General features: G+C 40.5%; 1 protein-coding gene across 1 annotated transcript in view; it reads left to right on the top strand.

Annotated features, from left to right (window-relative positions):
• trpm5 (transient receptor potential cation channel, subfamily M, member 5) overlaps positions 1 to 12,059 on the top strand; it is an 82,203-nt gene that overhangs the window by 50,733 nt on the left and 19,411 nt on the right. Inside the window, exons 17-22 of the mRNA XM_059976366.1 lie at positions 527 to 645; positions 2,144 to 2,276; positions 5,108 to 5,282; positions 6,965 to 7,136; positions 9,791 to 9,969; positions 10,825 to 10,957. Coding sequence (XP_059832349.1) covers positions 527 to 645; positions 2,144 to 2,276; positions 5,108 to 5,282; positions 6,965 to 7,136; positions 9,791 to 9,969; positions 10,825 to 10,957 — 911 coding nt within the window. The remainder of the gene's footprint in view (positions 1 to 526; positions 646 to 2,143; positions 2,277 to 5,107; positions 5,283 to 6,964; positions 7,137 to 9,790; positions 9,970 to 10,824; positions 10,958 to 12,059) is intronic.

The raw sequence follows: 12,059 nt of genomic DNA on the forward strand, positions 1-12,059 counted from the left end.
TTTGGTAAGCTGTCATAGACTTGATGGGCTGAACAGCCTCATTCAGTGTCGTAAGAATTAATGGAAATGAAATCCATGATGATTTGCACACTGTGCTATTGTTGTTTGTTTTATTTATGTGGAGAAATGATGCTAATGAATTCAGTCAGACACCACATCCAACCCAAGAAAAAACAGCTGCCATACCTAGACTGGCCATGTGATGGAGGCAGCTGCTTGTTTGTAATGGTGGATGAAAGTTCAAAGCACCATAGAGCTATTTGGCAAGAGTGGGGAGATTGGGACATTCCAGCACCACTCAACTATACATGTTCTTTGTGCAATCCTTAATCAATACATACTCATTAATTTTCCCATGACTTGTTACTGTTTTCAAAGCAGTTCATTGACGTACTAGGTAAAATCTTGTGCTCACCACCTGTCCTGTAAATGGACTTTAAGTTAACAATGCACAAAATTTAAATATAATCAATGTGGTAACAGCATCCCACTACTTATAATTAACTGTTCTCTGTCCCCTCCCCAGAGTTTTTTCACTGAAGGAAACACTAACATAGTGAAGAAATTTAAACTCTACGTGGAGGATTCCTGGAATAAGTGTGACATGCTGGCCCTGATATTGTTCATAGTGGCTGTAACGTGCAGGTCAGTACTGGTGTTCCTGAAGTGTCCTCATACCCTTTACTCTTTTCAATAATTATCCCAAACCACTTGCTGAAATCCAGAGGGAAATCAGGATCTGCAACAGTTTTAATAGAAATGGGAAAATGGACCAATTGTTAAGGACTAGATGACCTCTGTTGTACTGAAAATCTCTCTGTTTAGGTTCCCTCAGGACTCCCCCTTACAGCAAGAGGTTCAAGATTTCTTATAGATAATTAACTTGCATTTAACTGCATTAACCTACCATAGGAACTGTTTGATGAATGGTCAAAATCAGTCGGAATCGGCCAGACTCTGTATAAGCATGTTTCTTGCTCTCAGTCCTAGTTTTCTACTCTAGTGTCCAGCCCAACTTCAGGATGTTCGTATCCTCCACTTTGGCTTCCCTTGTTCTCCAGTTTAGTTACTTATGCATCCCTTGGCACCTATTCCCATTCAGAATGCAGCAGGAAAAACGCATGCTGTGTTCTTCTTTCCAAACTCTTTCTGTTCAGGTTCTTGCAGCAGCTCCATGGACCTCTTTATGTCTGTTGAGCCTCAAAGTATACTTTGGATAATGGTCAGCTCTGTGACTAAAGCCAGAACAGCAAGACACATCACTGTTGCACATTGAAAGCAGTAAGATACTTTCAGACACAGAGGCTATAGAGACTGGAATCCACAAGACTGTAAAATGAAAGATGGGTGTTATTTAACAGCTAGGATGGACATGTTGATCTGACTAGCCTGCTTGTGCTGTAACGTCAATGATTCTCTGCAAGTTTCCATGATGCCATGAATCAGAATCAGGTTTAATATCACCAGCATATGTTGTGATATTTGTTAACAGCGACAATACATGACAAGCATAGAAAAATAAATAAATTACAGGAAGTATATAATTGTGTACGTTAAATAGTTAACTAAAAATAGTACACAAACAGAAATAATTTTTAAAAAGTAAGGTAAAGCCCATTAAGAAATCGGTTGGCAGAGGGGTGGAAGGTGTTCCTGAATCACTGAGTATATGCCTTCAGACTTCTATACTTCCTTCCTGACAATGAGAAGAGGGCATGTCCTGGGTGATGGAGGATGTTAATAATGAATGCTACCTTTCTTAGGTACTGCTCCTTGAAAATATCTTGGATACTGTGGAGGCTAGTATCCATGATGGAGCTGACTATTTTTACAACTATGATTTGTTCTAATTAACAGGTTCCTAGTGGATGGAAGATAATTTGAGATAGAATGTTTGTTTAAATTCTTCTTATGATGACATGAAGTCACAAATTACTGTGTTGTGTACTGTCCTATAGTCTCAACTTTCAACAAACAATACAGAACTTCAGCAAAACTGTACAGGAAAGCTCGGAGGTCAAGCAAACTTAAAATGCACTTATGTGATGGGCCATGCAGAGTCATCATTGCCTGGTCCTGCAGATCTCTGAATCTTTGTGTATCTGTGCTTTTCTAACGAGGAATGTGTTCCGTTCCATTACAGAATGCTCTCTTTCACATATGATGCTGGCCGCACAACCCTTTGCCTGGACTTTATGGTGTTTGCTCTCAGATTGATTCACATCTTTGCCATTAATAAGCAGCTGGGGCCAAAGATCATTATTGTGGAACGAATGGTAGGTGTCTTTGTGAGCAATGACATAATTTACAATCTGAGTTCATATGTCAGCATATGTCAGATAATGCTATAATTAGACTAAATTCCTACAATAGTGCATTGAATAACTTCTGCAAAATGCCCAAGAGAGTTCTCGGCTTGTTCCTCATCCAATGATCAGATGATGTTGTGAGATAATACGTGTGTAAATTGCTGAGGAAAGGACTTGGTTGCTAGCCTCACCCAATCGCCTTCAAGTTCAATGGAACCCCAGCACTCCTTTCTCAGCCACATTTGTGTAGAAACATACCCAACCGTTGAACTCAGTTCCTTAAGGGGAATAGAAAGTGTAAAACAAATGGTGAGAATGTAAAGTTTTGCCAAACTTTCATGGTTTAAGTTTCCTTTATGTGATACCTAAGGATAGCAAGACCTGCCAGGTGTTGCTAACTATTGCATCAGCGGTGGATATGCATCAACTATCTTGGACTCTTTGTTGTACTGCTGATCAGTGTACCTAGAAGCTGCAGTCCAGTCATGGTCTAATTTGCCCTGTCCAAGGAGGTGAAATTAGAGAAAGCAAATGGAGTTTTCCTCTCACAGCTCTAATAGATGGATGTAAATGCAAATGGAGGCAATCATTAGCTGTTGTATTGGACCAGTCCTCTCCTGGAGGTGATGATACTTGCCTGTAACTTTATAACAACGTCATTTTTGAAATCTCATTCACAAGATGAGTACATAATGGGCAAGGCTTATTCCTAACTGCCATTGATAAGATGGTGTTGAGCTGCCTTCTTGAATCACTACAGTCATTCACAGGGAGTCAAGGATTATATGATCGGGGTGGGGTGGCAGTCCCATGCATCAGCTGTGTTGCCCGCTGCACTTGAGAGAGGCTCTGAGTGTCAAGATGTTTGCACAGAAACTCTGGTGAACTGCAGATTGTACACACTATGTCCGTGGAATACTGACAGTGAACGTTTAAAGTGATGGAAGGAATGCCCATGGGTGGGATGCTTTGTCTTGAATTATCGCGGTGATGTATTGAGTACCATCTTCAAGCTGAGGTTTTATCGTCCAAACCCATGAATAGAGCCCAGTGAAACAACATTCTTCTGAGGCCAAGGTGCAAAACACAGCAGAAGGCACATGTAGCACATAGTATTATTCTGGACAAGTGGGGAATATTTGTGAGTTTACTGAGGGTACTGATAGTGGATGACTTCATGGAATCGGAAGATAACTCGATGAATTCATCCCCTGCCCTGCTCTTTGTTCCTGTTACTCTTTAGTCCATGCCTTAATAGTATCGTGCATGAGAATAAAGACTACTTTGTTTTTGGAAAAGTTCCAAATGGAACTTAACACACTGCTTTATTCGATGACCAATCTTGCTCCTGCCTTTAATGATAGAGGGAAGGTCATCAGTAGAACAGCTGAAGCTGGTTGGGCCAAGGACGGTTCCCTGAGAAACCCTTATTGTTGCAACCTGCTGCTGAAATGATTACAGGGAAACAACTACAAACATTCTCCTTTGTGCAAAGTAAAGATTCTGCTGGATGGCTTCTGTGAGTGCCATTGACATTAGTTTTATGAGGGACTTATGAATGTCTCACACAGCATTGCTGCCTTGTCATTCATTTTTAATCTTTTTTTATTGATTTAAAAAAATAATATATAAAGACAAATACAAATCAGAGGAGAAGTTATATCAAATACATATTCCAATAAAAGTACAAACAAAAAGGAGTGTACACTGTCAAAATCATATATAGTATAATAATAAGCTAATATATAAAAGGAACCACAACTCCTCTTAACAATTCAAGAAAAAAAAGGCTAAAAATTTTCATTGCCTTGTCATTAAGACCTGTGGCTGACTCCTCACCTATGGAACTCGTCTCTTGTCTATGTTAGACCGGGGCTGGGGTGAAGGCTCAGGCTATCCGGTCCTAATAGAAATAAGACTCAGCATTGGCAGCAACAATGACAGCACCTCCATCACTTCAGATTATTGAGAATAGACTGATGGATGGTAATTGGCCAGAATGGATTTGTCCCTTTTTTAAGAACTAGATGCTCTTTGTAACATCACTAAGGACTGTTCTTCTTATCAGTGCTTTCACCAGTTCTTCGCCCCAGTGTGTGTGACTGTCCTTACTGACAGCCAATTCAACTTTTACTCATCACAGCGGTGCATAATCATCTTCAGATTTCTACCCCTCAACTATCAGGCTCTTGAATAAAAGGGGATAACTACACTCACTTTTGCCATTATTGAAATGTTCCCGCAACCAATCATTTCACTTCAAAGAACTCCTTATCTCATTATCTCATGTTTTCATTATTTGTTTATATTTGCATTTGTTCAGTTTGTTGTCATCTGCACTCTAGTTGATCTTTCATTGATTCTGTTATAGATACTGTTGTACAGACTACTGTTGTCCTACCCCCACAGGAAAGTGAATCTCACGGTGGTATATGGTGAGATACGTGTACTTTGATAATAAATTTACTTTGAAGTTTGAGATGCACCTTCCATATTAATCACTGCCTTGTGGCCTGCAGCTGGAACACGATTTGTTTATTTCCCCCCACTCATCAGTCAGGGGCAGTGTGCTTGTAATCTTTGCTGAGCTTAGTGAGTTCAGCAATGACTGTGAATGAATACTGTCTTCCATATCTGAGAGATTTAGACAGGGCTATATAAGCCTGTAGGTAAATGACAAGGTCCATAGTGTCTTCCTACTTTACAAAGTTTACATTGTTTACTTGCTGGGTTTATGGTGTTGTGGTTTGAGTAGGGGCAATTGATGTCTGACTCCCTTTCTCCATCTCTACCATCAGATGAAAGATGTCTTCTTCTTCCTCTTTTTCCTGAGCGTTTGGCTTGTTGCCTATGGGGTGGCCACTCAAGCACTGCTACACCCCAACGAGACCCGGGTGGACTGGATCTTTAGGAACGTTCTCTACAGACCTTACCTTCAGATATTTGGCCAGATCCCACTGGACGAAATAGATGGTACATGGTTTGAATTCTACTTGCTTCAGCTAACAAAGCCTAAGTGAACTTAGTAGTATCTTTCAGAACAGAATTGGGCACAAAATACTATTGGTGGAGTGGCAAGGGAGGAAGACTGGCTGGATTACTCCTTCTCAGAAATAACCCCAGATGTTGAAGGCAAGACTGGTCATAAAGAATCTTTTCTCAATTGGGATTAAGACATAAAGTGTATGCTGAGTAGCAGAAATGATTCTTACAACTGAAAGTGCTGGTCTAGAAATTGATCCTGACCTGAAAGTGTATTAAGCCAGCCAGCCATAGGTCCCACTGTAGCATTCTCTTTTGCATATATGGCACACAAGGTATTGTATCCCATAGCTGAGTCCTGCACACGCAATGCACGTTAAGGTTATACTTGCCATGTAGGGAGAGTATCAAAGATTAGATAGATTGACTCATGGATGAGAGGAATTGTTCTGAGATTAAGCAGGCTGGACCTTTATTCTATTGAGTTTGGAAATATAAATTGAAAAGTATAAGATTCTTCAGGGTTTTCTAGGATACAGAAATGGATAATGTTTCCTGACTGGCATGTCTAGAACAGGGGATCATTGTTTTAAAATTCAGGAAAATCGATTTTGAACTTTGGCATTCTCTCTCCAGGAGGGTTTAAAGGATCATTACAGATAGATTTGTGGATTTTAAGGAGATTGTGGGATGTGAAATTAGTGCAGGGAAGTGACAAGTGCGTAAAAGATCAGCCTTGACGTTAATGAAAGTTGGAAAAAATGGCTAACTGGCCTGCTACTGGAGGTGGGACAAAAGGTTGTGGGTCACAGATTGGTGGAAGTTCTTCAGAGAAATCTAGGTTGCGGACAGTGCCCCTTTGGCTGGGAGGGAGCGCGATGATATGGAATGAGGGAAGGAGTGGAAAATCTGGGAGTCTGGGGAAGTGATTAAACTGGCCAGAAGCTGAAGTATGGCAATGCAGCTCCATCAGTGTTAGACTCAATAAATAAGTAATGATCAAACTGCAGGAGCTATCATGCACAGCTCAGCATAGTCTCAGATTGGGTTAGTCTCCTTTATCAGCAACAGAATTAGTTCTAAGGAGACACAAAAGACTGCAGATGCATGAATCTGGAGCAACAAACAATCTGCTGGAGGTACTCAGCAGCTCGATGGGCATGTGTGTGTGGGGGGTAAGGAAAGTGTTGAGGGTGAGAGGAAAGGAATTCTCAATGTTTTGTGGAGGTTGTCTGCTGGATAGAAGGACCGTGCTGCTCGTGGGTCCTGCTCATTCTAATTTTATACTAATTCTTGACTTCCATCTGGCTCAGCTGGTCAACACATTACAGAAACAGACAACTTAGAACAAAGGTAGAAAGTTGACAACTGCAGTTTAGGTTTCTTCGGCACACACAAATGGTTTCACAAATCAACAAATTTTCAAGCCACCAGCTTTCATTTTCTAACCTATGTAGTTAAAGTACACCCTTTCTTTATTGAATAACCTCACAAGAAAATTAATCTCAGTTTTATGTGGTGACATACATGTACTTTAATAATAAATTTACATTGAACTTTGAAAAGATTTTCAATTATCTATGTCAGCATCAAATTTAGGGGGCCTCTCTTTTAATCAACTTCATTTTCTGTTTTGGGCGTCAGCACTAAGAATGTGTTCTTTGTAATTTTAGAAATTCGGATGGTTAATCGATCATGCTTTGACAACGAAGGCAACATAACTGTGGGAGCTAACTTGCCCCATTGCATTAATCGCTATGCAAATTGGCTAGTCATCATGCTTCTGGTCATCTTCCTGCTGGTCACAAATGTATTGCTGTTGAACCTGCTGATCGCAATGTTCAGGTAGCATAACATCTGCTTCAGGGATTTTGAGATCTCCTCCTGTTCTGGTTCTGTAGCTTTGGATGATTTGGTGCACATCTCTGTAGATTAACACCTATCACAGTGAAATGATAATGCGCTACTGTAAATGCACGCTGGCTTTTGAAGTCACGAAGTAAATACTAGCAGGTTCCAATGGCATTTTAATCTTTCCCAAAAATAGTGAAAGGTTACCCAACAGATTAACGTCGTTCATTTAAAACCACCTATTTTTTATTCAACCAAATCTTACCTTCTCAATTTAGTATCTTGTGTGCGCCTTGCCTTCAAGCTCAATCCTGCTGGTGATCCAACTCCTTCCAGTAGTGTAATATGATAGGTGCACAGTTCCTGGCATATAAAGCTTCAGAGCAAAACCATTAGACACAAGAAATTCTGTAGACACTAGAAATCTTTATCAACACGTACAAAATGCCAGAGAAACTCAGCAGATCAGGCAACATTTATAAAGTGAAATAAACAGTCAATGTTTTGGGCGGAGATGATGAAGGGGCCTAAAACATCAACTATTTATTCATTTCCACAGATGCTGCTTGACCTGCTGAGATCCTCCAGCATTTTGCATGTGTAGCCTAAACATTTTGTGTCATTGAAATGTTAGTGGTTACACTTTATACTGTTTAATCTTCTATTACTGATGCTGAAAAGCCAATGGGGACATCTGAGTTCCTGTTGAACAGCACAAAACACAGTGTATTATAACAACAACACACACAAAATGCTGATGAAACACAGCAGGCCAGGCAGCATCTATAGGGAGAAGCACTGTCTCCCTATAGATGCTGCCTGGCCTGCTGTGTTCCACCAGCATTTTCTGTGTGTTGTTGTTTGAATTTCCAGCATCTGCAGCTTTCCTTGTGTTTGCTCTTTAAACACAGTGCATTATAATTGATTTGAAACAGGTCTGTTTGATATTAATACTTTATTCATCTGGAATCAGATTCCAGGTTCTATGCTTCAGCAAATGACAATCTACTAACAAAACACAGAAACTTGTAGCTTTGAAAAATGATTTTTGGAATTCTCTATTCATTCAGATTTTCAAGCTGCAAAGAAAAAAGATTTCCTTCCTGTGTAAAGAGAATTATGCAGCTGATGCAAATCAGGGTAATTCGTCCAAAAATATGTAAAGTCAAGATTTCTCTTTATGAATGTTCTATTCATACAAGTACACTTTCAGTGGTACAAAATGATTAAGGTGAAAGAGGTTCAACCTAGACTGTACTTTTTTCCATAGATGCTGCCTGGCCTGCTGAATTCCTCCAGCATTTTGTGTGTGTTGCTCGGATTTCCAATAACAGCAGATTTTCTCTTGTTTGGAACATAGAAGTTTATCCATTTTTTCAGGATCTGAGTGTTACTACCAATCCCTAGCTGTCTTTGAGAAGATGTTGCCAACAATTAAGTGGCTAACTAGGTCATTTCAGAGGTCATTTTAGGAGTCAACTAGATGGAGTAGGTCTGCAGTCACATATAGGCCAGACTGAATAAGATATCCTATGCTGATGCACATTAGTGAATTAGATGGGTTTTTACCAAATGGTTAGTTGGAGCTATTACAAATTGGCTACTGAATTAATAGAAGAAAACAGTCTCTTCTTCTATCACCTTCACCTAGCATGCCAATTACTAGGATGATCTTCCCTGGTCCCATGAGAAAGAATGAGAGTTTGGGTTCTGAAACACTGAGACTAACTAGTACATATGTAAACTGGGAGGAAGTTAAGGAAGGCAATTCCACTGTTAACTCTGATACACTCAAGAACATTTTAAGGCTTAAACATCCTTAATGGTTTTGTTACTGGAAAACTGGTTTCAGCAAACTGATGATCTAAGACTTAGAATTAACATTACCAGTGAATTTGCAAACCGATGTCAAGTACTCAAATGAGGCACACTTGAACTGAAATTCAAAGCTTCTAAGATACAAGCAACAAATACTGGAAATGAAGTGTGAGTCAGGCGACATCTATCGAGAGTGGAAACAGTTAAAGGTTGGTGGCCCTTCATCGGAAGTGCTTAATCTGCTGAGTGATTTCAGTAGTTCCTGTTTTTATCACAGCACACATTTGATTTTTGGAATCTTTTTAAAAAAACAGTTAAAATTATCTTGGGTTTTTGATAGTGTTTGCACATACGTAACTAAATGGAAGATTCAGTAGAGACAGAAGATAGACATTTAGGCCCAGTTGATCCTTTTGGGTAAAACTTGTGAAATCTCCAGCTTGATGGTGAAGAATTCCTACAGAGGTTTCTTCATCAATAATTGGGAACCCGTGGGCCAGGAAGTTACCCCATCTACACCCACTCAAGCAAATGAACAGGCACATATCTGCTAATGTGTGGTAAGTGTGCATCTGAAAAGATGCATTTGCTTGGTTGCCCCATGCAAATGAGATTGTGTCCTGCACACAGCAAACTCCAACTGAAGCCTTCCAGTTTATATAGTTACTGAGAACTGCTAGACCTCATAAATTAAGCAACTGCTACGTCCAGCTCTGCACACTAATGGTGCAATGTAAACAATGTAGACAATGTGCAAGTATAAACAATGTTCTGTCTGTAGAAGGGCTAATCTGTACTATTACATTTCAGTGATGTGCTTTCTTTTCCAGTTATACCTTTCAGATTGTACAGGTAAACACGGACATATTTTGGAAATTCCAGCGCTACAATCTGATAGTTGAGTATCACAGCCGGCCTGCTCTCGCCCCACCCTTCATCATCATCAGTCACCTGAACCTTTTGATTAGTTCAATTATTAAGGAACCACAACACAAGCAAGAGCATTTTGGTGAGCTGCCCTAGTTGCCCTTTTGGTATGTGCACCTAAACTAGCCTCGACATCTCTGGCCAAGCCTATTATATGTTTTAATGTTCAAGGCTCAAATTCATTTGAATGTTAGCCCTCAAGTCGAACACTAGGTGCAATTATGGCATCCCCACAACTGAGCAACTCGCAAGTTTCAGTTACGTGGATAGAAAAGGCCTAGAGGGACATTGACATAAAGGAACACAAAAGGCCTAGAAGGACATGGCCAAGAGGCAGTAAGAAAGGCTTAGATGAAAATGGTCAAGAGGCAATAGAAAAGTCCTAGAGGGACATGCCCAAAAGGGAATACAAAAGGCCTAGAGGGACATAGCCAAACAGAGGCAATAGATCAGGCTAGAGGAACACGGCCAAGAGGAAGTGGAAAAGGCCTAAAGGGACATGGCAAAAAGAGAATAGAAAAGGCTTAGTTGAACATGGCCAAGAGGCAGTAGGAAAGGCCTGGAGGGACATGGCCAAACAGAGGCAATAGAAAAGGCCAAGAGGGACTGGGCCAAAAGGCAACAGAAAAGGTTTAGAGGAGTATGGCCAAGAGGCAATAGAAAAGACCTAGAGGGACATGGCCAAGAGGCAGTAGAAAAGGCCAAGAGGGACATGGCCAAACAGACTCAAATGGAACCAGCTCAGGCAGATATCTTGGTTAGCATGGATGAGTTGGACTGTTTCTGTATGTATAACTTAGACCACCTTCTGTAATCAGCCCTTCAAGTGAAGGGAGAGAAAATGCTAATACAATGTTAAATGCTTTTAGTTTGAACAAGTAAGTTATTGTACAGTAGCACTTGTCTTCAAATGTTTTGTTATATGCATCTATTCTAGAAAAGAAGTTACCAGAGAGCTTGGACCAGAAAATAAGGATCTGGGAATCTGTGCAAAAAGAGAATTATCTTGCCAATTTAGAAAAAGGGAAGAGAGAAAGCAGCACTGAAAGATTGAAGAAGACTTTCACCAAGTAAGCGTAATTGAAAGTAAACACAGTTCAACACAGAGTGTAACTGGAACATCAACTTAGCCAAAAATGCACTGTGGCCGGTCTGAAACATCTCCCTGTCCAAATTAAGGAGATGTCTGCAACTGAGTGGCGCCAACTGATGTATTCCAGGAGGCAGGAGAGCTTGCTGAGTAACGCAGTGAATCTCCGCTGGACCTCAAACCAGCGGGCAGAGCTGCTCCAGCACAGCTCAACTCATCCAAGTTCATTCCTGAGACCCGTTACCCTATGGAGTTAGCACATTCCATGTGTGTGCTCCAGTTTCATCCCACATCCCAAGAACATGTCAGTTTGTAGGTTAATTGGCTGTTGTAAATTTCCCCCAGTGTGTAAATGAGTGGTAGAATCTGGGAGTGTTGATGCAAACATAGGAGAATAAAAAATAGGATTGGTGCAAACATATACTTGGGAGCTTCTTTCCGTGCTTTACCTCCCTAATTCAATGCCACCACTGGATCTTGTATAATAATCTCTGGAACACTTCACCTCATTGTTTGAGGAAACATGAGTGGCATTGGTGCATTGTAAGGGAAGATGTGGAATTGCTGCTATAATTTAAAAAAGAATATCCTATTTGTATTTGCTGTATATATTATGGGGAGAAAAATAAGCTGTGCTGCAACAGCGAAAATGCAATCCATTCCCGGCACAGCTGCATGCTGCTTTGCACTCGGTGAGTGTGTGGGACTACCATCTGTGCAAGCAGTAAAGGGTTGTACAGTTAGAACATTAACACAGCCAACTGCTTCACACAAGTTTTTAAAATACCCCATGTTCCTCTAGTGGTTAGTAAGTTAATGGAGAAGGTCCTGAGCGGCAGGATTTATGAACATTTGAAGAGGCATAATATGATTAGCAATAGTCAGCATGGCTTTGTCAAGGGCAGGTCGTGCTGTATGAGCCTGATTGAATTTTTAAAGAATGTGACTAAACACATTGATGATGGTAAAGCAGTAGATGTAGTGTATATGAATTTCAGCAAGGCATTTGATAAGGTACCCCATTCAAGGCTTATTGAGAAAGTAAGAAGGCATGGGATCCAAGAGGACATTGCTTTGTGGAT

Source organism: Hypanus sabinus, chromosome 7, assembly GCF_030144855.1.
Source record: "Hypanus sabinus isolate sHypSab1 chromosome 7, sHypSab1.hap1, whole genome shotgun sequence".
Classification (NCBI taxonomy): Eukaryota; Metazoa; Chordata; class Chondrichthyes; order Myliobatiformes; family Dasyatidae; genus Hypanus; species Hypanus sabinus.